General features: G+C 47.4%; 1 protein-coding gene and 1 long non-coding RNA gene across 4 annotated transcripts in view; one reads left to right on the forward strand and one right to left on the reverse strand.

The window, feature by feature from the left end:
- Nucleotides 1-9,218, reverse strand: part of MFSD4A (major facilitator superfamily domain containing 4A) — a 37,881-nt gene extending 28,663 nt beyond the window's left edge. Inside the window, exon 1 of one of the 3 annotated variants that reach the window (XM_020903017.2) lies at nt 8,681-9,217. In XM_020903017.2, the coding sequence (XP_020758676.1) occupies nt 8,681-8,910 (230 nt within the window). In that variant the 5' untranslated portion in view covers nt 8,911-9,217. Of the gene's footprint in view, nt 1-8,680 lie in introns of all 3 variants that reach the window. The other 2 variants (XM_020903016.2, XM_020903018.2) reach the window with 2 other exon arrangements.
- Nucleotides 8,762-26,111, forward strand: part of LOC139037550 (uncharacterized) — a 28,076-nt gene continuing 10,726 nt past the window's right edge. Inside the window, exon 1 of the long non-coding RNA XR_011490437.1 lies at nt 8,762-8,851. This is a non-coding gene — a long non-coding RNA (uncharacterized lncRNA). The remainder of the gene's footprint in view (nt 8,852-26,111) is intronic.

Consider the following 26,111-nt stretch of genomic DNA (forward strand, 5'->3'; position numbering starts at 1 on the left):
AGCCATTCCCACCAAGCGGTGTCTGGGTTGAGAGCTGAGTGAGTGAACACATGCCTGGAAGCCTACGGCTTTGTCGAGGTCTTTGGGGTGCACCCTGCCCAGCAACCAGACTCTCAAGAAAGGAAGGAAGCCTCATGTTTTCTGGGGCCAGTCTGAAAGGCTAAGGTGGGGGCAGAGGGGGAGGAGAGTGGGCAGAAGAAGGTTCTGGAAGGGGGTTCTTGTGGAGGAAGCACCTCAGATTATGAGAAGTTGGAGAGCCCTAGGCACCTCCATCTGGCTGTCCAGACTTGGAAGGTCGAGGGGGTTGGTGAGAGTCAGTATTTACATGTCAAGACCTGCATTTCCAGCTCACTGACAACAAGTGAGTCAAGAGACCCTTCAGGCTGTCCTCTCCTAGGAGTTCTTGCCTCTGACCCTGTTGGCGCTCAGCTTTTCATCTCGTTCCATCTTTGATTAAATCCGTTATCAGAAGGGCTCTGCTGATAGCAGTGGATCGCTATTTCCTCGTTTTCTTGTTTGTAGGCTGGTCTACCCATGGTGACCCCTGCCAACTCCCAGCTCTGAGCTGTGTGTGAGAAGGCAAGGGAGACTGACCACCAGAGGCAAGCAGGAGGGGGCCGTGCTGCGGGGAGGCCTGCTCGGGGCCCCAGCCCCCGTCCTGCTCCCCCCACACCGCGGGCCGCAGGCACTGACAGCCGCCTGCTCCCCGCGCTTCACGTGCTTCTGCTTCCTGCTCCCTGGCGGGCCGTCTCCTGGTACTGGCACAGAGGCGATGCCCACACCTCGCAGGCTGACAGGCCTCTCAGCTCTCTTTCCACTTCCTTTCCCTGCAGAAGATTGACTGGGCAGCCTCCGGGGTAGCCTGACTTCAGGGGTGACAGGGGGTCCCCGTCTCCTCCTCAAGGTCCCCGCCTGAGCTACTCCATGGACCTGACATTCCTCACCCACCGCTTTCTGCTAAAGCACAGATGCTCCAAGTACAGAAATGCTCTCCTGAAAACATGATACTATCATTCCTGTCTTGAAAAACCTGGATGAGCATGGTTAACCAGTCCTCTAGTACAGTCCAGAGGGAGCCCGACCTGGGATCGGCGAACTGAGAGGGCAGGAGTGTGGGAAGGTGTGGGGAAAGAAGGGAGAGCTGACATCACGGCGGACACGAGAACAGCGGACACCTGTTCACGGTGTCCAAGACATTTGGCGCACACAACAAAGCTGTGAGCTGGACCTTGCAACTGGGCCTCGTGTGACTCACAAGGAAACGTAGGTCAGAGAGGGATCAGAGGCAGTTAGGAGAAGGGCTAAGAAAGCAGTGGACGGATCCCGGACCACCGCCCAGGGATGCTGACTTGCTCCCTATGCTGTGCCGCTTTCCCTGGAGGAGTGTGTGCACACATGTGTGTGCGTAGAAAGGGTGGTGCTGGGCCACAGACCCTGCTGGGCTGAGAGGGGAGCAGCCAGCAGGGAGCACCAGGCCAGGTTCTGCCGGGCCTTGGACTTAGAAAGCGGCGGCAAACGGCTATAGTCGCTAGGACTGAGTGGACTCTCTGCTGGTGTTATGGGAGCTCCAACTGCTTCTGGATAATGCTGGCTCCATCACAAGCTTCCTAAGGAAACTGCTGCCTTCTGCTCTTTGCGGGACCCACACCTGGACTGTGCCTAGACCTCCATCCCCTGAGGCGTCTGGTCTGGGGTTACTAAATAATGCCAGTGAGATGGGAATGCTTGAGGAAGGGCTGTCTTTTCACCCCACGCACCACGGCCTGGACAAAGGGACCAGAGACAGTCAGGAGGCTGATGGTATGGGGGTGACAGAGAGAAGGAGACAGGAGTGACGAGATAAAGAGTCTAGTGGGCCAGGTGGCCAGAAGGTGCGGGGTGAAATAGGCGGCTCGGGAGACAGGGCTGGGGCTCAGAAGGGCTGGGGGCCAGTGGGCAGCCTTGCCAGGCCTCTCCTCGCTCCAGTGGGTACCCTCTCACTTTCCTGTTCTAGAGAGGGACACTCAGTATCCAGAGAGGGCCCTTTTGTTCCCAGGCCCAGGGACAGGCAGGAGGGAGGGATGGAAAGAGAACTCGAGGAAAGGAAAGGCTGGAGGCAGGCTGGCCTGGGAAGTCCCTTCTGCCAACCCCGGGCCAAGCCGGGCCAGCTCCTGCCAACCCCGGGCCGTGGTTTGGGCTTACAAGCCTGCCAGCTGGGTTCCTGGGGTACCCTGGGGTGGGGTGGGGGCAGCCAGGGGGTGGAAGCCAGTTCCCAGGAAATGGGGACAGCTGCACCGCAGCGAACATCGGGTTTGCATCCCAGGCGGCCCACCCTCCCCAGCTGTTTTGGTGGGGCTGTGCCAGGTCATTCCAAAAATCAGCCTGAACAAATTTCTTTAGGGTGGTAATGTTGTTGCCAAGAAAAAAGGCATCCTAGAGACATCCTAGAGCTAGACTGAAATACACTAATTGGCCTGGTCACAATGATTTGGTCAACGGCCCCTTGCAAGACTGTGGGTAATTGAAAATTACATAATAATAATGTGGCTCAGACAGTAAAGAATCTGCCTGCAATGCATGATACCCAAGTTTGATCCCTGGAGAAGGGAATGGCAACCCACTCCAGGATTCTTGCCTGAAGAATTCCATGGACAGCAGAGCTTGGCGGGCTACAGTCTATGGGGTTGCAAAGAGTAAGACACAACTGAGTGACTAACACTTTGCACTTTTTTTCCCAAGGTCACTGCCGCTTTGGCAGCACGGATGTATCTGTAACCAGAATTTGGGTCCTAGGCCCGCCTCTGCCGCAAGGCATTGACGCTGAGCCCTTCCGAGCCTCAGTTTCTCTGCTGTACGCCGAGGATGGTGAGCGGTGCCTTGCAAGGCTCCTGTGCGGAGGGAGCGAGACGTCCGCTGGCCCCCATCTGCTTCCTCACTGGCAGCTGTCCCCCGCCACCCCCAGCCATGTGCAGCTCACCTGCAGGTCCTGGACTTTCCCGGGGGGAGAACACACTGGCCCGCTCGGCATTCAGGGTCAGAGACCTGGAGCCAGCTCCTCGCCTGACCCCCGGCCCCGCCCCTGGTTCCCGCTGCCAAGCCCTCTGGGGCGATCCTGCAAGGCTGGCCCGGAAACTGCCAGAGTGGCACCAAGGACCGAAGAGCCCTACCCTCATTTTACACATTGGGAGGCGGCCCAGACGAGATGGGTGGGAGACAGGCCAGCAGGGACCCGGCTTCTGGCCCCGACCTAGGAGAAGGCCAGGGTGGTGTCACCGCCTATCCCTCCGTGGCCTGGGTTCTGAAGTCAGTGCAGGCCGGTGGGAAGGGGGGGGCCTGGTCCCCCAAGACAGTCTGGGGAGCCCTTCCTCAGGAAGCCAGAGAGATGTCCGAGTTACTTATTAACGGCCCCACACAGAAGGTGCAGACTGGGGCGGGAGCAGAGTCAGGCCCTCTTGGCGGGCAGTACTGAGCTGCCTCCCACCTTGACCGCATGACCTTGGCACAGCTCAGCCCGGGGTTCGGCCTTGCCCAGAGGGCACCTGCGCTGGCCGTTCTGGTTCTGTGATAAGAGCAGGGGCTGCCTGGCTCCGAAACAGGGGAAGGGCTTGAACAGGCAGATGTCAGCTGGGGTCCCACCCCTGACTGCTCGGGTATGGGGAAGAATGTGCGACATTCCCCTCACAGTTCTGCCACAAGGGAGTCCCTCTGTCCACCTTGGACAAGCTCCTCCCCGAAGGACCAGGGAAAGGGGCAGAAGGCAGACCCAGGCGGCGTCAGAGGCATCGAGCCCCTCTCCACCCCGACAGGGGCAAGGGCGGGCTGCAGACTCCGCTCCAGCCTGGGTGAAAGGGCAGGGCTGACACCCAGAAGGAGGGGCAGGAGAAGTCTCCAGTAGGGTCACCCCCGCACTCACACCCCTCCAGCGGGGTCACCCCCGCACTCACATCCCAGCCCGTTCGACACCCTCTGCTAAGGCTGAGGGGACCCTGAAGCAGGAACAAGGGAGCCTGACTTGGGAGGGATCTCTAACGAGGCGGCTGCCCCGTCAGACCCAGATCAGGGCAGCACCCGGGCGTGATGACGTCCCCTGGCCCGGCGAGTGCTGGGCCCCCCAGAGTGCTCCCTGCACGCCCGTTAAGCTTGTAGTCTGCCTGAAACACTTCTCCCCACATCCTTTGCTTGCACCGCTCTCTCCTGACTTCAGGAGTCAGCTCAGAGAGGCCTTCCCCACGGAGCTAAAGTCACCCAACTCTGTAACTCCACTTCCTTACCTTATTTCCTTCATCTCACTAAAATACTCCTCCAGACTGTAAGCACCTTAGGAGCAGGGACCTGCATCATTTTCACTCTGAAAACAGGGGCTGGCTCAAGAGATATTTGTTAAATTAGTGAATTAAAGGCTAGGATGGGTTTTGAGATTTTTTTAATTAAAAAAAAATTGAGATATAATTTACATGCCATAAACTATCTATTCAAAGCACACAATTAAGTGTTTTTTCAAAAATTTATTCAGAGTTATGAACTCATCACCATGAGCTACGAGCATTTATATCACCCCCAAAAGAAACCCTTCACCCATTAGCAGTCACTCCCCATTCCTCTCTGCACGAACCCTTAGCCCTAAGAAGCTCCTCATCTACTTTCTGTCTCTAGAGATTTTCCCAACTCTGGACTTTCACAAAAATGGCACCATAAGAGTGTGTGATCTTCTGTGACGGGCCTCTTTCACTTAGCATAACATTGTCAAAGATCACCCATTTATAGGATGAGTCAGGACTTCATGCCTTTTTATGACTGAAACACATTCCATTGTGTGGACAGACCACATTTTGTTTGCCCATCCATCTGCGGATAAACATTTGGCTCCTATGAATAGCTGCCATCATGCTATATAATGCTGCTATGAACTTTGATGTACAAGTTTTTGTGTGGACATGTTCTCAGTTCTTTGAAGAATATACCTAGGAGTGAAACTGTTGGGCCAGATGCTATCTCCTGTGGAGACAGATTTTTAAATCCCAGGTCTGTGGCATGCTGGAAGGTGGACAAGCTGCTGGCGGGAGAGGAGGAGGCTTTCTAGATGGGAGACCAATCCAGGCCTGGCTCAGATAAGGGAACTGGCTTTCATACTGTGTTCCCAGGACCACAGGGAGCCAGGATCCTGGGCAAGTAGGTCAGAGAGTGGCCTGGGGAAATGTCCATGGAGACCAGGTTTCATGCAGTGGGCAGGGGAGAGTCACAGGTGGGTCTTGGGAAGGTGGGACTTGTAAGAAATTCAGAAAAAAAAAAAAGGTAGAGAAAAAGATAGTTAATAGAGCAAAGAGAAGACGAACTCAAGCCTTCAGTTAAGAGCACACATGCAGAGGAGATGCCCAGGTAAGGTGGGAAAGGTTGGGGAAGCTCTGAAAGTCATTTATCTGCCCCGATAGTTTTGAGATAAAAGGGTCTCCCAAACTGCCCAGGGTAGTAAGACAGGTCCCCGTGAAACCAGGAACAAAACCCCAACCTTCTGTCTAAATACCCACCCCTTCTTCCTGTCTGACAAGGCACATATCTACACACCCTGCCAACTAGGTGTCTTTGGGTTTTTTTCTGGAAAGTTTCCTGCTCCTGATAAGATTTTTCTAAGGAAGGTCAAGTCCAGCTTCTTCTAGCCCTAAATACACCCTTCTCCCTCTCCGCCTACATGTAGTGCCTCCTTGGAGCTCTCCGTCTATGTCAGAAGAGAGAGAGAGAGCTGGCCCCCCTTGAGCAGAGGGCTCCTGCCCTCCTCTGCGCCCACACTGACGTTGAGGCTCTCCGCGCCCAGTCCCTCCAGAGTCCCTGTGGAGGCAACCAGAAGCCCCTCGGTGCAGGCCAAGGACTGGGCAGGACCGAAGCAGGAGCCCCAGAGACAGGGCGCTGCTGTGACTCTCCCCTCCCTGCTGTGTGCCATCCCACACTTTCCCCGCTCCCTCGCAACAGCTGGCCCTCCCGGCCCAGTTTGTTAAACCAACCCCCACTGCAGAACTAGCGCACACTTGCAGAAATCACGTAAGCTGAAAAGCACTAGCGGCCTATTAGCATTTCAGCTCGCGGTGAGGCCCCAAGGAGCCCAGTCTGAGAGGCTGATTTCAGGCTGGCAGAGGTTCTGTTTGCTCTGAGGGAGGGAGGATTGAGATGAGCTGTACTGTACGGCTGTAGGTAGGTGACGACTCCTGTCTGCGCACAGGCCACTCCTGTGACCTCCCTCTACTTCCACTGAAGTCTACCTTGCTCTTAACCAAGGGACAGGATCAGGACATGTTGTCTTGCAGTGGGAGGACTGAGGTTCACAATCTAAACCTGAATCACAGATGGGACATACTCCCCCTGCCCTGCTTGACCCCCACCCATCACGTCCCAGCAAGAAGCCCCAGAAGCCCACAGTTTCCTCCCCAGGAGTGTCTGCTTAAGAACACTCAGCCCATGAGCATGGACTGTATGCCTCTGCCTGGAGAGTATACAGTATAACTCGTACCCTGCAGAGCTGAAGCTGACTACTATGAGTCAGCTCGCTTTTTTATGAAAAAGCAAGAGGCATTTCCAAACTATCTGGTTCTAGACACAAATGTGTGGGTTCATATCCTGGCCAGCTTAATAGCTGTGTGACCTGGGGCAAGTTTCTTAACCTCCCTGTGATTCAGCCTCCTGCACAAAATGGAGATAGTAGCACGACCCTATCTACAGGATTGTCATGAAGGTTAAATGAGTTGATACAAGAACATTACCAAGAAAGAAGCACTGAGTACAGTGCTTGTGTGCTCAGCCGTGTCGGGCTCTTTGAGACCCTGTCAGGCTCCTCTGCGCAAGGAATATTCCTGGCAAAATACTGGACTGGATTGCCATTTCCTTCTCCAGGGGATCTTCCCATCCCAGGTATCGAACCTGTGTCTCCTGCATGCCATCATTGGCAGGTGGATTCTTTACCACTGTGCCACAAGTAAGCCCAAGTAAGAACAGTGCTTGGCATGGCCTAAATGCTCAAAAAAGCAAGTTATTATTGCTATCATGATTGTTCTCCTTTTCCATGAGCCAGTTTCCCATGCCAAGACCCTTCCCACTGCCTGTTCAGAGCCCCTCGTTGAGTAAGGAGCCCTGAGGAAGGCACTGAGCAGGTAAGGAAGAGCCGGCCCAGTGGGTGTGTATCTTTGCTGTTCTCACAAATCCTGGCATGCCAACCTGCCATTTAGAATTATCCTCATTCCTCTTCCTGTTCTTTGCCCTACACAGGTTTCTAAAAAGTTCCAGGTAAGGGAGCTTTTGTAAGTCAAAATACTTAAAAACAAAGAGAAAAATACCCTGAATGATTTCTAATGAAAGCTGTAGGCAGAATCAGAAAGAATCTTGAGCTTTTTCTTAAGATTTTCTGAGTTCTCCACGCATCCACTCTTGTACAAAACCCACAGAAACACTAGTGTCCATAAGGACACTTGCTTCTTCAGAGGAGACTTCTTTGTTTACAAGAGGATTTTGGTCGTGGGGATAATCACTCCCGAATTGATCACGTTTGGTCAGCCGGGTGGCTTAAAGTGGCTCTCCATGTGTGGGCACCTGTGCTCTCCATCAACTCTAGGGGACCCAACTCACAGACGCCTCTATCAGTGAGCCGAAGGGCAGCGCCTTTGGCCCAGAAACCCACCCCCACACCCCTGTGGTTTTGTTCCCAGGCTTCTGCTTGTCTGAGGCCATGCAGTCCAGGAAACCACCCAGCCAGAAGCCAGGACTAGGGAGACCGCCAGCAGCCGCTGACTTGCAAGTCATCTAGCCCCTGCTGTGGGTCTCTTCTCCCCGGAGCATCAGGAGAGTGGATCCTGCTGCCTTTCCAAAGGGCTCCATGGAGGTGGCCCTGTCCAATTCAAGCCTGGAGGATGAGGCTCTGCAACGGTAGGCAAAGGGGAACCTCTGGGGGCCACGCCAGACAGAGCCCAGAGCCCTGCCCTCGGGTAGACGCCGGGCAGGAGGAACACGGGGTGGGAGAGGCGGAGGCCAGAGATGGTCACCTCACTAAGCGTGCACCTCCCCTTCAGTGACCTCAGCGCTAAGGTCCTGCCTGTCTCAGAGGCAGAAGGCTGCTGCCTGCAGGGGCCAGTGCCGGAAGCCCGGCGCCCCCAGGGGCAGGACCGCACAGGACTCACCAGCCCAGTGGTCACCCGGGAAGGGACACCCTTTGCTGGCTGCTCTGGAGCTGAGGATCTGAGTGGAGCCCGCCCCAGGGCACTCTGTCCAGCTGCAGCCAGCCCTGGCGCTGGGCAGATCCACTCCCTCTCTCGCCACCTCACTTCCAATTCCGCCCCCGGCAGCAGGGGCTACGGACAGACCTCAGTCGGCTCGTGCCAGAGGCGACCCCGCCGCCTCGGCGAGCTCGCTGCCACTCTCCCAAGGGGGGCGGGGGGCGTGGGCTGGGGTGGAATAAGCAGGATGAGGGCTGGGTCTATGAGTAAGGGCAAAAAAATAATCTAAAAGTCACCTTCAGTCCTCGGGGAGAGTTTTGGGGGGAGTCCTGGGGCGGGGGGTGGGGCGGGTGGTAGGGAGGCAGCAGCCCTCCGGCTAAGGCAGGGCATGGCTGGCTGGCGGGGCGGGGAGGGGTGGTCGCGGCCTTCCGGAGGCAGGGACGACCCCCGGCGCGAGCCCGCGGGGGGCAGAAGGAGGGCGACGGGAAGGGCCGGGGACTGGCACTCACGTCCTCTTGAAGACGCCCCCGAGGGCGCTGCCCAGCAGGAGGCAGAGCTGCTGCGAGAAGAAGACCCAGGAGATCTCGGGCAGCGAGCTGCGCGTCTGGCAGCGCAGGTCCAGCAGCGTGGGCCCCAGGAAGGCGATGCACAGGCCGAAGCTGAAGAAGACGCTCCAGTAGGTGAGCGTGGGCTGCAGGTTGCGGCGGAGCAGCCCCGACACCCGGACGTCGCAGCCCATGGCCCCGGCCGGCGGGCTCGCGGCTGCTGGTGCGGGCGCGCGCGGTGCCGGAGTGCCGCTTTGCCCGCCCGCCCGCGGGAGGGCCAGCCGGGCCGGGGAGCCCGGGGCCGGGGAGTGGCGGGGGCGGGCGGGGAGGGGCCTCCTGGCGAGGGGCCCCGCCCTCGGGCCCAGAGAGCGCCCGGGGCGCCGTGGGCACCACGACCGGGCCCGCGCCCTCCCCGCGCGGGGCCAGGCGCGGGTCTCGCCTCCTCCCCGCACTCAGATTTCCACCCTCCGCCGGCTACTGGAGACCCTGCGGGAACCACTTGTCACCCCCACCCCCTCTCCCTCCAGCTCCGTGTCTTTCCAGTCTCCTTATCCGGCCCCCCAGGGTCGGAGGACCCTGGACGCCCATCGGCGAACTGGGCAAACAGAGCCCGAGACGTCCGGCAAGGACACCGGGAGCGTGGTCTTCGGGCGCTTCTCTGAGGCTGCAGCTGCAAACCCTCCTCAGGCACCGTTCTGGCCTGTGCTTTCATGTGAAGGGACCCCGAGCCCTCTGCCCTAAACTAGGGGCTGCACTGATGGACTTCGCGCGTCCGACAGCGCCCGGTCTCCCCTGGAATAGAAGGCAAAATCTCCTGCATACGTTTTTTTTCTTGGCAGAGTATTCCTGGCTTTCACCAGAAAGGTAGTCACTCTAAGCTCAGCAGAAGGGCCGGAGACACATCTCCTTGGTGCCCTGTCCAGGTGGGATGGAGGAACACGAAGGTGTTCTTCCAGACGCATCTCTCTCCTTTCCTCCTTATTGAGAAGGGGGCGAGAGGAGGGTGGGAAGAGCAGGGTAGTGACTTGGAGGAATTCTAAAACTGTCCTCGAGGGAAAGAAAAAAAGAGTTCTGAGGAAAATTGCCTTTTTTTTTTTTTCTTCGCTGGAAGAAGTGCTGGCTGGGGGGTGGAGTGGGAGGGTGTTAAACTCCAGACTGGGAGTCCTTCCAGGAGCCTGCAGCTGACACGGGCTGTTACTCCCCCCCAGGTGGCCATGTGGCTGTTGGGTCCTGCGTGGTCCTGCTCATGAGCGAGCCAGGCATCTGTCCTGCGCTGACCTCTGGGGCAGAGCAGAGAGGCCCCTCAGGTCACCTCAACCCAGGCGCTCTGGTAGCGGCAGGAACCATGACGTCATGACCACTCGCCACCACCCCCCCCCCCCACGGGGACCAAGGCTGAAACAGGAGGAGATAAGGGGCTGGGTGTCCACATGATGGTTTGACATGTGGTGGAGGCAACCAGCCTCTCTTGCCCGTGCCGGTCCGCTCTCACTGGGCGCCCTAGCATCTGCCCCGTCTCCCAGGGTGTGGGCACCAGGCTGGGGAGCCCCAGGATCCCTCTGGCTTGGTTGGCCTATAGTTGATGACAGTTACTTGTTCAGTAGTGATTATGTTGGGCCTGCAGAGTACTTGTAATTAAGCAAAATGTTATCCTCTAGGGAGGGGGAGAAAAACAAATAATAACTGTAAACATTTAACTGAGTCCTCTCTGCCACTCTCAAAGAATTCAAGAAGCTCAGAGTTGGAAGGAGCTATCTCCAGTGGAGTCCCCTGTCCCCACCCCATCACTGCTGATAAATGCTCATCAGTACAGTGCTGGACTGATGCCTCTTAGTGACAGGGACCTCACTTATCATTTCTGGGGGTCTGCTTCCAATGAGAATCACCTCTGGTTGTAGGAAACGTTTTATGCGGAACTGAAATGCTTCTCACTGTGGCTCCCCACTGCCACCCACAGGACACGTCTAATTGCTTTGTGCATACTAGTCCCTCACACACATAATGACCTCACCCCCACTCTTGGCTTCTCCAGCCCAAATGCTTGAAATTCTTTCACAATTCCCTTAGATGGTACTTCCCAGTTATATCATCCTACTAGTTCAGCTCTTGACAGTGACTCTGGTACAGTGAGGAAGTCCACAGTGTCTGGAATGCTAGAAGCTTTCTATAACTTGATCTGGGGGGTGGTTACACAGTTGTGAACATAGAAATATTATACCCTGCCTTGAATGCAGCACCCGGTCACCTTACAGTCAAATCTTTCTGCCTTCCTTCTTTCCTTCTTTACTTTCTTCCTTCCTTAGGTGTGAGGCCCTTGAGCAGAGACAAACAAGTAAGTAACCAAGTAATAATGTACATTCTGTAACAGGAGTGCTTTGAGAGCCTGGGGGAGAGAAGCAGACATTTCTGCCTGGGAAGGCTTCATGGAACAGGTGATTACTAAACTGGATCTGGAAGGGCAAGGATGTGAAAAAGTTTTGCTCATGTGCTCTTTCTCCTCTTTCTCTGTCGCGTCTGTTTTCCAGCACCATCACATTGTCTACCTCCTCCAGGAAGCTTTCTCAGAAAAATATCTGTCTAGCTCCCAAGTCCCAGCAAGCCCCCTCCACTCCTTTTGCCCTACAGTCTTTGTAGTGTCAGCTGCTATATTTTACCAAGTGTTAGCTTCCTGTTCCTGCCACCCTGCCTCTTCCTGTGGCCAATTAAATGGTTAAGTTCTTAAGGACACAACTATATTTGCCTCTAACTCCCCACCTTTGCCTTCTTTGGGACTGAAGTGAAAACTGACCTTTTCCAGTTCTGTGGCCACTGCTGAGTTTTCCAAATTTGCTGGCATATTGAGTGTAGCACTTTCACAGCATCATCTTTTAGGATTTGGAATAGCTCATCTGGAATTCCATCACCTTCACTAGCTTTGTTTGCAGTGATGCTTCCTAAGGCCCACTTGACTTCGCACTCTAAGATGTATAATCATAAGGGATTTGATTTAGATCATACCTTAATGGCCTAGTGGTTTTCCCTACTTTCTTCAATTTTAGTCTGAATTTGGCAATAAGGAATTCATGGTCTGAGCCACAGTCAGCTCCTGGTCTTGTTTTTGCTGACTGTATAGAGCTTCTCCATCTTCGACTGCAAAAAAATATAATCAGTCCAATTCCGGTGTCAACCATCTGGTGATGTCCATGTGTAGAGTCATGTCTTGTGTTGTTGGAAGAGGGTGTTTGTTATGACCAGTGCGTTCTCTTGGCAAAAGTCTATTAGCTTTTTCCCTGCTTCATTCTGTACTCTGAGGCCAAACTTGCCTGTTACTCCAGGTATTTCTTGACTTCCTACTTTTGCATTCCAGTCCTCTATGATGAAGAGGGCATCTTTTATTTGATGTTAGTTCTAGAAGGTCTTGTAGGTCTTCGCAGAACTGTTCAACTTCAGCTTCTTCGGCATTAGTGGTTGGGGCATAGACTTGGATTACTGTGATATTGAATGGTTTGCCTTGGAAACGAACAAAGATCATTCTGTCATTTATGAGACTGCACCCAAGTGCTACATTTTGGACTCTTTTGTTGACTACAAGTCCTACTCCATTTTTTCTAAGGGATTCTTGCCCACAGTAGTAGATATAATGGACATCTGAATTAAATTCACCCATTCCAGTCCATTTTAGTTCACTGAATTCTAAAATATCGATGTTCACTCTTGCCATTTTCTGTTTGACCATTTCCAAGTTACCTTGATTCATGGACCTAACATTCCAGGTTCCTATGCAATATTGCTCTTCACAGCATCAGACTTTACTTTTACCACCAGACACATCCACAGCTGGGCGTTGTTTCCTCTTTGACTCAGCCACTTCATTCCTTCTGGAGCTGTTTCTCTGCTTTTGTCCAGTAGTATATTGGGCATCTACTGACTTGGGGAGTTCATCTTTCAGTGTCATATCTTTCTGCCTTTTCATACTATCCATGGGTTCTTAAGGCAAGAGAGCTAAAGTGGTTTGCCATGCCCTTCTCCAGTGGACCACGTTTTGTCAGAACTCTCCACTATGACCCATCTGTCTTGGGTGGCCCTACACGGCGTGGTTCATAGTTTCATTGAGTTAGGTGAGGTTGTGGTCCATGTGATCAGATTGGTTAGTTTCCTGTGATTGTAGTTTTCATTCTGTCTGCACTCTAATGGATGAGGATAAGAGGCTTGTGGACCCTTTCTGATGGGAGAGACTGGCTGCAGGGAAAACTGGGTCTTGCTCTGGTGGGCAAGGACATGCTCAATAAATCTTTAATCCAATTTTCTGCTGATGGGTGCGGCTGTGTTCCCTCCCTGTAGTTTGGTCTGAGGCCAAACTTTGGTGGAGGTAATGGCTGTAATGGTGACCTCCTTCCAAAGGACTTATGCCAGCACACTGAGCCTCCCAGGACTGCTGTAGTCAGTGCTCTGACCCCATGGAAGGCCACAGTCAACCCACATCTCCATCAGAGACTCCTGGACACTCACAGGTAAGTCTGGCTCAGTCTCTTGTGGTGTCACTGATCCCCAGAGATCAAATTTCCAACATCCATTGGACCATAGAAAAGCAAGAGAATTCCAGAAAAACATCTACTTCTGCTTTGTTGATTACACTAAAGTCTTTGACTATGTGAATCACAATAAACTGTGGAAAATTCTTAAAAAGATAGGAATACCAAACCACCTTACCTGCCTCCTGCAAAACCTGTATGTCGGTCAAGAAGAAACAGTTGGAACCAGACATGGAACAACGGACTGGTTCAAAATTGGGAAAGGAGTACATCAAGGTTACCCTGCTTCAGTTCAGTTCAATTCAGTCGCTCATTCATGTCTGATTCTGTGACCCCATGGACTGCAGCACGCCAGGCTTCCCAGTACATCACCAACTTCCGGAGCTTACTCAAACCATCTCATCTTCTGTCATCCCCTTCTCCTCCCACCTTCAATCTTTCCCAGCATCAGGATCTTTTCAAATGAGTCTGTTCTTCGAATCAGGTTACCAAAGTGTTGGAATTTCAACTTCAGCATCAGTCCTTCAAAAAAATATTCAGGAATGATTTCCTTTAGGATTGACTGATTGGATCTCCTTGCAGTCCATGGGATTCTCAAGAGTCTTCTCTAACACCACAGTTCAAAAGCATCAATTCTTTGGCGCTCAGCTTTCTTTATGGTTCAACTCTCACATCCATACATGACTACTGAAAAAATCATAGCTTTGATTAGACAGACGTTTGTTAGTCACCCTGCTTATTTAACTTATATGCAGAGTACATCATGCCAAATGCCAAGCTGGATGAAGCACAAATTGGAATCAAGACTGCCAGGAGAAATATCAGTAACCTCAGATATGCAGATGACACCACCCTTATGGCAGAAAATGAAGAAGAACTAAAAAATCTCTTGATGAAAATGAAAGAGGAGAGTGAAAAAGCTGGCTTAAAACTCAACATTCAGAAAGCTAAGATCATGGGATCTGGTCCCATCACTTCATGGCAAATAGATGGGGAAACAATGGGAAACAGTGACAGACTTTATTTTCTTGGGCTCTAAAATCACTGCAGATGGTGACTGCAGTCATGAAATTAAAAGACTCTTGCTCCTTGGAAGAAAAGCTATGATCAACCTAGACAACATATTAAAAAGCAGAGACATTACTTTGCCAACAAAGGTCTATCTAGTCGAAGTTTTGGCTTTTCCAATAGTCATGTGTGGATGTGAGAGTTGGTCCTTGAAGAAGGCTGAGTGCTGAAGCATTGATGCTTTTGAACTGTGGTGTTGGAGAAGACTCTTGGACTGCAAGGAGATCAAACCAGTCAGTCCTAAAGGAAATCAAGAAGACTCTTGAGAGTCCCTTGGACTGCAAGGAGATCCAACCAGTCCATCCTAAAGGAGATGTTCATTGGAAGGACTGATGCTGAAGCTGAAGTTCCAATACTTTCGCCAGCTGATGCGAAGAGCTGGCTCATTAGAAAAGATCCTGATGCTGGGAAAGATTGAAGGCAGGAGAAGAGGGCAACAGAGGATGAGATGGTTGGGTGGCATCACCGACACAATGGACATGAGTTTCAGCAAGCTCTGGGAGATGGTGAAGGACAGTGAAGCCTGGCGTGCTATAGCCCATGGGGCCACAGAGTAGGATGTGACTGAGCGATTGGACAGCAGTACCCTTGCCTTATGCCTCACAGAACACCTTGCAGATAACAAGCCCTGGATACATAGCTGTGAACTGAATTATTTACGTAACACCTTTTTGATTATTTTTAAATTTTCATTTACATATCTTATCTCCTAGTAATACCAGGTTTCCCAAGGGCAGAGTCTGTCTTTTGTGCTGTGTATTCAAATGTCTTGCCCTATCTAGTTACCCTGTGGTCATTCTTAAATTTGAAAGAAAACCTTGGGTAATCCCAGAGCCATTCTCTGATTGACCTCCTTGTAAATTGGAAAGAAATTACCCCTGTTTCTTACAAGCTTTGGAAAGCAGTTTGAGACCTCAAAATACGAAAAAAAAAAGTGACCTGGCAGAAAGAATGAAGAGTTCTCAGATTCTTGCTTGAAATCTATTCTTTTGCTTCTAGGGTCACCCTCTCCAGGAAGCTTTCTCTAAGTTTCCTAGGGTCCCTCCTTGGGGCTCCCAACGGAAACCATTGATAATGATCTGTTTACTGCTACTGTTTCAAGGCAAGGGTCATGGGGCTTGTTCTTCACTGGGTGCGGGGATTGACTTCTTGGTGAGAAGTGTTTGCACTACACTGATTCCTGCTTACACTTGTAAGGTTACGAGCCATAAACCAGTGGCTTGTCTTGGACTATGGATAGGTAATCTAAATCCTGAAAATACTCAGAGTGAAAGCAAACAAGATAATATAACACAGTGTGAAGTAAGAGCTAGATACCCTCACCATGATTCTTTTACATGCATCATAGCGCCCCAGATTTGTTAGTGTATAAACCTGTGGGGTACATTTTGTTTTTGTTGCTGTTTCTATTAGCTTTGAAAACCTTAAATATTACAAAATGAACAGAGAGAAAAGGTCTGATTATAGCAATCTAGAGGGGAAATCCTGGGACTTGGGCCTAATTTCATGCTTGGCAGCATCTTCTACGTGACCACGGAGCTGCCCTTAGTCCCCAGGGCCCTCTGTTCTCTGCTTCCTAGACTCTCTTAAGGCTAGGCAGGAGCAACAGAGTTGTCTCTGTTCAAGATCATTAAGCATATCCTGCAGTTCCTCTGGCTTTTCCAGGGCATGAGACTGGCCCTCCCTCACTTCTGGATTTTGTCTACTTGTCCACATCCTCACCTGGCTGGCCAGACTGTGGAAAGTGAATTGGCAGGCTCTGTCTGGGATTGGCATAGGGCAGTTGGCAAATGGCTTGGTGCCAAGGACTGACCCCGGATGACCCAGCCACCCTACCACACATGTAGCAAAGATGGGTGTGTGTACAAAGAGCCTTCTTTCTCAAGTATCCAGGTGAACTGATCTTTATTGGACGGTGAAGAAGGTGGTTGCTGCGAGGTGCCAAGAGGGATAGGAGGGACAGGAACAGGCGAAATGGCCCAGAAGCGTCTTAAAAATTAGACTAGTGGCCACACATATCCTGGAGAGAATGTTGCATAGAACCTGACATTTAGTCGGTGTCTAAAAGTGTTAGTTGAAGCTAATCTAACTTTGAAAGTTGAAAGCACTCTCTGAAATTATCTAGTGCAACCTCCCACTCAGAAACAGAATTTTATTTACAGCATCCTTGAAAGTGGCCACAGCTTCAGTGTGCTCAGGCTTGATGTCAGAAGAATCTAGTCTAAGCTATAAGACCTGCGAAAAAGTAGCCTCAGGTTTTTTCTTCTCTAAAATGTGAAGAATAATTCTTCCCTTACTGAGAGAGAATGTAGACACAGGAGCTAGTACACCAAGTTCTCATTAAATGATAATTATTATTATTGTTATTATCAACACCAATTCAAACTGATCTCCTAGTCTTGTATGCTAAAACAGTGGCTGATGAGACCAAGTCTGCCTAAAACTGAGTCCCCATTCTGAGTCCTCTCTGTCCAAAAGTATTCCCCATCTTATCCCTTCTGACCTCAATCCTGTACTAACTAAGCACTAGTCATCCAGAGTTAGAGGACTAAAATTGCTGTTGACAGTAACATTGTTAATGTACAGACTCAGGTTGCTTCTCCAGGCAAGATGAGCTAGCAGAACCCTGGGTCATGGGCCACCAGCCCATGGTGGCCCTTAGGCATCCTGACCCCTAAAACTATGAACTATGATTAAGAAATGTCATAAGATGATGATTAATCTTTTCCTTCCCCTTTAACAACCCCTAACTTAGAGACTTCCCTGATGGTCCAGTGGTTAAGACTCCGTGCTCCCAAAGGAGGGGCCTGAGTTTGATCCCTGGTCAGGATCCCACATGCCACAACCAAAGATCCTGTATGCCACAAAGAATGTCGAAGATCCCACGTGCTGAACTAAGACCTGGTGCAGCCAAATAAATAAATAAAAATATTTTTTTTAAATTAAAAAAAAAAACAGCTCCCAGTGGCAGTGGGTCTGAGGCTTGTCTCCCACTCCCCTGTTTGATGCCCTGCAATAAACTCTTACTTTGCTGCAAATGTCTACTTTCAGAGTTTGCCTTTCTAAATGGCGGGCTCATGAGCCCTTTGGCTAGGTTGTAACTTGGCTACCATAAAGGGACCTCCCGGGTTCCCCTGAAGTTAGTGCCTGTGGTCTGCAACCCTTTGCCAGTGTGGATCTTTCCTTAGCAGATCCAGCAGCTGAGGCTCTTTTGGCCAAGAAATCCAATCAGGAAAGTCCCTTTTTGACCAAGCATCAGCAACCCTAGGCAATATTCCAGGCTTGCAATGAAGGAATGGTTTTTGGATTGGAAGACCTCTATGGTAAAGAACCAGCACAATGGTATGGGCTGAAAACTTTTATATTTGTAAGTCAATGCCCTCCTAGGTCCATTGCTGGGTACTGAAGGATGAATTGGGTTTGATAAAAGTATGATCCTGGGACCTCTCTGGTGGCACAGTGGAGAAAGAATCCTCCCGCCAGTGCAGGGGACATGGGTTCAGTCCCTGGTCTGGGAAGATTCCACATGCTGTGGAACAACAAAGCCTGCACACCACAGCTATGGAGTGGGCACTCGCGAGCCCATGTGCTGCAACTAGTGAAGCCTGTACGCCCAGAGCCTGCGCTCTGCAAACAGAGAAGCGCCTCAATGAGGAGCCCGCACACCACAACCAAGAGTAGCCCCCGCCTGCCACGGCAAAGAAAGCCCACGCACAGCAACGCAGGCCCCGTGCAGTCAAAACAAAAATAAATACTTTAAAAAAAAGTATGAGCCTAAGGTTTCTTTTGGAATTGGTTTGACTTTTGTCTTATGTGTGTGCGTGTCTATCTGGCAGACATGGGAAACAAAAGTTCAGTTTCTAAACATAGCCTTTTAGGATACTGTAAAATTAGACCACCTTTACTTATGGTTCCCCAAAACTGGGTTGCTGACTTAATAAAACGTCTTTTCCGTGTTCCAACTCTAAGGGAACAAGCACTTCTAGGAGGAGCTTGCTTTTTTCTACGTATGCCTTCTCTACATGTAAATGTTCTACCAGGGCTCTCAAGAAACTTTATCTTACTCTCATCGAGACCATCTCCAACCCCTGAGACTGAGAGGGGAAAAGAGAAAAGAGACCCTTTAAACTTAACTTATTCCAACTGTTATTTATAAGCAGGTGAGTTTTATATTATACTTGATTCTTGACTAAGTTTTAAAATGAAGCTATGAGATCTCTGGTTGTGTCTGTCTATAAGTTTGTGTGTGCATCACAAATATGTCTTTACTTTTGATAGTATTATCAAAATTAATTTGTAAATAAACTATTTCATTGGCTTAAAGGAAATTAAGTACTTATTTAAATTCTCAGAAATACAAAAGAAACTAACCTGAATTAATTAAGATTCACATGATTTGTGAAATATTCAGTATTATATTGATACCCGATATTAAAGTTAGTTTAAGCTTGTTGGTTTAACTAATACAGACGTGTCTTTATTTTTTTAATATTTATTTTATTTATTTAGCTGAGCTGGGTCTTAGTTCTGGCATGTGGGATCTAGTTGCCTGACCAGGAATTGAACCCAGGCCTCCTGCATTGGGAGCGTGGACTCTTCGCCACTGGACCAACAGGGAAGTCCCTACACATGTCTTAAGAATCATCAGCATTAAATATAATACTTTTATTGTACCTAGGTTTACTGAAAGTCAAATAAGATCTTATTTCTTCCTTTCTGCTTTCTCTTTATTTAATTAAGGTATTGTTGATTTACAATACAATGTAAGTTTCAGATGTACAATGTAGTAGTGTGAAATTTTAAGGTTATATTCCATTTATAGTTATTATAAAATATTTGCATTCCCTGTGCAGTACAATATACCCTTAGAGCTTATTTATTTTGTAGCTTGGACCCCTTAATCCCTTGCCTGTATATTGCCCCTCCTCCTATCCCTCTCCCCACTGGTAACCACTAGTTTGTTGTCCATATCTTATTATTTCTGTTACAAAAATTTGTCATTAAGAAAAATACCATGATATAATGAAGTTTTATAAGCAAATTAAATGGAAATGAAATGAGAGCTTTTAGGTAAACTCTTTGGAAATAATTATGTTTTAGGAATGTCTACTTAAAAGCAGTCTCTCCAGATTTTTAGTAACTTGAAATTTTAAAGTTTTGCTAAATTAATTTAAGTGATGGAAGTTTATTAAATATCTAGGTCATTTCCAAATAAAATAAGATACTGGAATATTAATAACTGAATGTAGGCTTCCTTTTACAGGAAAGCTAAAGATAGTTAGGACTATTAATAAATATTTTGGTGCCATACTGAGATATTTTCTATAGGAAGGCATGTAGTTTTTGAAACCGTGAATAATATTTATAAGTTTGCAGTCTCCACAATGATCATGTGAAAGGCAAAAGGTTTATATGACCTGAAGAGAAACTGAGTATGGGTAGAACACTAACATAAAAGACAATTCATAACTGCTCACTTTTAAGTTTTTGCTAAAAACTAGGTTTTTAAAGGTTAAGAATTAGAAATAATATCTGTAATTAAAACTACTAAAAAGTAATAAGGAAAATATTTTTGTATGCAAGGAAAAAGAAGGTATAAGTAATGGAAATGTTTTTTGTTAAGAGAAAAGAAAGTGATTTTGCCCTAAAACTGATCATTTATAAATGCAAAAGAAAATAAGGGACAACAATATGAATATAGAAAGTATACAGGGTTTATAAGAAAAAAAGAGTCTTTGGAAGGGAATTCTACGTATGGTCAGGACTGACTAAAATTAGAATACATTTAATTGGATAAATGAATTTTAATATTAAAGCTAAGATGGTGCACAACTAGAATTTGTTTCCCTTTTATTAAGAAGACAAAATTTTCTTGGAAAATTGAGCTGCTTTTGATAACAGACTGTAAGTTTCTTTACATTTTAAATGATCTGTTATGACTTTCTGTGTTTGCCTTTGAATTCTTTTACTATCACATTGGTTAAGTAAGTAAGTACAGTTTCACAGTATATCATGATTGTATTCTTTCAAGTGTTTTTTTTTCCAGTTATATATATGAAAATGAAAGTGTTAGTCACTCAGTCGTGTCTGACTCTTTGCGACCCCATGCACTATAGCCCATCAGGTTCCTCTGTCCATGGGATTTCCCAGGCAAGAATACTGGAGTGGGTTGCCATTCGCTTCTTCAGGGGATCTTCCTGATCGAACCCGGATCTCCTGCACTTCAGACAGATTTTTCACAATCTGAACCCCCAGGGACTTTTAGTCATATCTATATATATATATACATATACATATATATATATATATATATACACAAATATATTAGCTATATATTTATTTATTTTTAATTAAAGGATAATTGCTTTACAATATTGTGTTAGTTTCGGTCACCAGTTCAGTTCAGTTCAGTCCCTCAGTCGTGTCTGACTCTTTGTGACCCCATGGACTGCAGCACTCTAGGCCTCCCTGTCCATCACCAACTCCTGGAGTTTACTCAAACTCATGTCCATTGAGTCGGTGATGCCATCCAACCATCTAATCCTCTGTTGTCCCCCTCTCCTCCCACCTTCAATCTTTCCCAGTATTAGGGTCTTTTTCAAATGAGGCAGTTCTTTGCATCACATAGCCAAGTATTGGAATTTCAGCTTCAGCATCAGTCCTTCCAATGAACACCCAGGACTGATCTCCTTTAGGATGGACTGGTTTGATCTCCTTGCAGTCCAGGGGACTCTCAAGAGTCTTCTCCAACACCACAGTTCAAAACCATCAATGCTCCAACATTCAGCTTTCTTTATAGTCCAACTCTCACATCCATACATGACTACTGGAAAAACCATTGCTTTGACTAGACGGATCTTTGTTGGCAAAGTAATGTCTCTGCTTTTTAATATGCTGTCTGGTTGGTCATAACTTTTCTTCCAAGGAGCAAGTGTCTTTTAATTTCATGGCTGCAGTCACCAACTGCAGTGATTTTGGAGCCCCTAAAAATAAAGTCAGCCACTGTTTCCACTGTTTCCCCATATATTTGCCACGAAGTGATGGGACCAGATGCCATGATCTTAGTTTTCTGAATGTTGAGCTTTACGCCAACTTTTTCACACTCCTCTTTCACTTTCATCAAGAGTCTTTTTAGTTCTTCTTCACTTTCTGCCATAAGGGTGGTGTCATCTGCATATCTGAGGTTATTGATATTTCTCCTAGCAGTCTTGACTCCAGCTCATGCTTCATCCAGCCCAGCATTTCTCATGATATACTCTGCATATAAGTTAAATAAGCAGGGTGACAATATACAGCCTTGACATACTCCTTTCCCTATTTGGAACCAGTCTGTTGTTCCATGTCCAGTTCCAACTGTTGCTTCTTGACCTGCATACAGGTTTCTCAAAAGGCAGGTCAGGTGGTCTGGTATTCCCATCTCTATAAGAATGTTCCAGAGTTTGTTGTGGTCCACACAGTCAAAGGCTTTGGCATAGTCAATAGAGCAGAAATTGATGTTTTTCTGGAACTCTCTTACTTGTTTGATGATCCAACAGATGCTGGCAATTTGATCTGTGGTCTAAATCCAACTTGAACATCTGGAAGTTCATGGTTCACACAGTGTTGAAGCCTGGCTTGGACAATTTTGAGCATTACTTTACTAGCGTGTGAGATGAGTGCAATTGTGTGGAAGTTTGAGCATTCTTTGGCATTGCCTTTCTTAGGAATTGGAATGAAAACACCTTTTCCAGTCCTGTGGCCACTGCTGAGTTTTCCAAGTTTGCTGGCATATTGAGTGCAGCACTTTCACAGCATCATCTTTTAGGATCTGAAATAGCTCAACTGGAATTCCATCACTTCCACTAGCTTTGTTCGTAGTGATGCTTCCTAAGGCTCACTTGACTTTGCATTCCAGGATGTCTGGCTCTAGGTGAGTGAGCACACCATCGTGATTATCTGGTTCATGAAGATCTTTTTTGTATAGTTCTTCTGTGTATTCTTGCCACCTCTTCTTAATATCTTCTGCTTCTGTTAGGTTCCTACCATTTCTGTCCTTTATTGAGCCCATCTTTGCATGAAATATTCCCTTGGTATCTCTAATTTTCTTGAGGAGACCTCTAGTCTTTCCCATTCTATTGTTTTCCTCTATTTCTTTGCACTGATCGCTAAGGAAGGCTTTCTTATCTCTCCTTGTTATTCTTTGGAACTCTGCATTCAGATGGGCATATCTTTCCTTTTCTCCTTTGCCTTTTGCTTCTCTTCCATTCACAACAATTTGTAAGGCCTCCTCAGACAGTCATTTTGCCTTTTTGCATTTCTTTTCCTTGGGGATGGTCTTGCTCCCGGTCTCCTGTACAATGTCATGAATCTCTGTCCATAGTTCTTGAGGCACTCTGTCTATCAGATCTAATCCCCTGAATCTATTTGTCACTTCTACTGTTTAATCATAAGGGATTTGACTTAGGTCATGCCTGAATGGCCTAGTGGTTTCCCCCACTTTCTTCAATTTCAGTCTGAATTGGGCAATAAAGAGTTCAGGATCTGAGCCACAGTCAGCTCCCAGTCTTGTTTTTGCTGACTATATATAGCTTCTCCATCTTTGGCTGCAAAGAATATAATCAATCTGATTTCGGTGTTGACCATCTGGTGATGTCCATGTGTAGAGTTGTCTCTTGTGTTGTTGGAAGAGGGTGTTTGCTATGACCAGTGCGTTCCCTTGGCAAAACTCTATTAGCCTTTGCCCTGCTTCATTCTGTACTCCCAAGGCCAAATTTGCCTGTTACTCCAGGTGTTTCTTGACTTCCTACTTTTGCATTCCAGTCCCCTATAATGAAAAGGACATCTTTTTTTGGTGTTAGTTCTAGAAGGTCTTGTAGGTCTTCATAGAAACATTCAACTTCAGCTTCTTCAGCATTACTGGTGGGGGCATAGACTTGGATTACTGTGATATTGAATGGTTTGCCTTGGAAACAAACAGATATCATTCTGTCGTTTTTGAGATTGCACCCAAGTGCTGCATTTCGGACTCTTTTATTGACTATGATGGCTACTCCATTTCTTCTAAGCATCAGTCCTTTCATTGAATATTCAGGACTGATTTTCTTTAGGTTGTCAGCATGAATCTATACCTATATATTAATTGTATTTATTTATTTTTACTTGATGGATAATTGCTTTACAATATTGTGTTAGTTTCTGTCATATGTCAGCATGAATCAGCCTTTTGTATACATTGTTCCCTCCCTCCAGAGCCTCCCTCCCAGCTCCCACTCAATTCCACCCCTCTAGGTTGTCACAGAGCCCCAATTTAAGTTCCCTGAGTCATAGAGCAAATTCCCATTGGCCATCTATTTTAAATATTGTGGTGCATATGTTTCCATGATAGTTTCTCCATTCGTTCCACTCTCTCCCCCACACCCCTGCCATGTCCACAATTTCTTCTCTATGTCTGCATCTCCATCACTGTCCTGCAAAGGTTCATCAGTACCATCTTTCTAGATTCCATATATATGTGTTAATAAATTCTCCAGGCCAGGATACTGGAGTGGGTAGCTGTTCCCATCTCCAGGGAATCTCCCCAACCCAGTGATCAAACCCAGGTCTCCCACATTGCAGGTAGATTCTTTACCAGTTGAGCCACCAGGGAAGCCCATATATGTTAATATTTATTTTCCTTTTTCTGACTTTCTTCATGCTGTATAATAGGCTCTAGATTCATCCACCTCATCAGAACTGACTCAAATGCATTCCTTTTTATGGCTGAGTAATATTCCATTGTGTGTATGTACCACAGCTTCTTTATCCAGTCATCTGTTGATGGATATCTAGGTTGCTTCCACGTCCTAGCTGTTGTGAATCTTGCTGCAATGAGCGTTTTCAGTTATAGTTTTCTCAGGGTATATGCCCAGTAGTGGGATTGTTGGATCACATGATGGTTTTATTTCTAGTTTTTTAATGACTCTCCATACTGTTCTCCATAGAAGCTGTATCAGTTTACATTCCCACCAACAGTGCATGATGGTGACCTTTTCTTCACACCTTCTCTAGCTTTTCTTCTTTGTAGGTTTTCAGTGATGGCCATTCTGACCCATGTGAGGTGAGATCTCACTGTAGTTTTGATTTGCATTTCCCTAATAATGAGCGATGTTGAACATCTTTTCATGTTGTTGTTCAGTCACTCAGTCATATCCGACTCTTTGTGACCCCATGGACTACAGCACGCCAGGCTTCCCTGTCCTTTACCATCTCCCACACTTGCTCAAACTCATGTCCATCGAGCCGGTGATGCCACCCAACCCTCTCGTCCTCTGTCATCCCCTTCTCCTCCTACCTTCTATCTTCCCCAGCATCAGGGTCTTTTCCAGTGAGTCAGTTCTTTGCATCAGGGGGCCAAAGTATTGGAGCTTCAGCTTCAGCATCAGTCCTTCCAATGAATATTCAGGGTTTATTTCCTTTAGGATTGATTGGTTTGATCTCCTTACAGTCCAAGGCACTCTAAAGAGTCTTCTCCAACACCAGAATTCAAAAGCATCAATTCTGTGGTGCATGAGTTTATCTCTGGGCTTTCTGTCTTGTTCCATTGATCTATATTTCTGGTTTTGTTCCGGTACCATACTGTCTTGATGACTGTAGCTTTGTAGTATAGTCTGAAGTCAGGAGGTTGACTCCTCCAGCTCCATTCTTCTTTCTCAAGATTGCTTTGGCTATTCTTTTTGGTCTTTTGTGCTTCCATACAAACTGTGAAATTTTTTGTTCTAGTTCTGTGAAAAACTCCATTGGTGATTTAACAGGGATTGCACTGAATCTGTAAATTGCATTTTGTAGTATAGTCATTTTCACAATATTGATTCTTCCAACCCAGGAACATGGAGTATCTCTCCATCTGTTTATGTCGTCTTTGATTCTCTCATCGGTGTTATATAGTTTTCTGTATACAGCTCTTTTATCACCTTATGTAGCTTTATTCCTAGGTATTTTATTCTTTTGTTACAGTGGTAAATGGGATTGATTCCTTAATTTCTCTTTTTTTATTTTTTGTTGTCATAGAAGTGTGTAAGAATGCAAGTGATTTCTGTGTATTGATTTTGTATCCTGTGACTTTACTAAATTCACTGATTAGCTCTAGTAATTTTCTGGTAGTATCTTTAGGGTTTTCTATTTATTAGTATCATGTTGTCTGCAAATAGTGAGAGTTTTACTTCTTCTTTTCCAATCTGGATTCCTTTCATTTCTTTTTCTCTCTAATTGCCATAGTTAGGACTTCCAAAACTATGTTGAATAATAGTGGTAAAAATGGGCATCCTTGCCTTGTTCCTGATGTTAGAGCAAATGCTTTCAGTTTTTCACCATTGAGAATAATGTTTGCTGTGCGTTTATCATATATAGCCTTTATTATGTTGAGATTCCTTCTATGCCTACTTTTTGAAGTTTTTATCATAAATGGGTGTTGAAATTTGTTGAAAGCTTTTTCTGCATCTATTGAGATTATCATGTGGTTTTTATCTTTCAGTTTGTTAATATGGTGTATCACATTGATTGATTTGCATATGTTGTAGAATTCTTGCATCCCTGGAGTAAACCTGACTTGATCATAATGTGTTGTTGAATTCTGTTTGCTAGAATTTTGTTGTGTATTTTTGCATCTATGTTCTGTATGTCCTATGTGTTGCATCTATGACCTGTAATTTTATTTTTTTGCTTATCTGGTTTTGGTATCAGGGTGATGGTAGCCTCATAGAATGAATTTGGAAGTGTTCTTTCTGGTCGGTTTTTTGAAAGAGTTTCAGAAGGATAGTCATTAGCTCTTCTCTAAATGTTTGATAGAATTTACCTTTGAA

This window comes from Odocoileus virginianus, chromosome 11, assembly GCF_023699985.2.
Source record: "Odocoileus virginianus isolate 20LAN1187 ecotype Illinois chromosome 11, Ovbor_1.2, whole genome shotgun sequence".
NCBI lineage: Eukaryota > Metazoa > Chordata > Mammalia > Artiodactyla > Cervidae > Odocoileus > Odocoileus virginianus.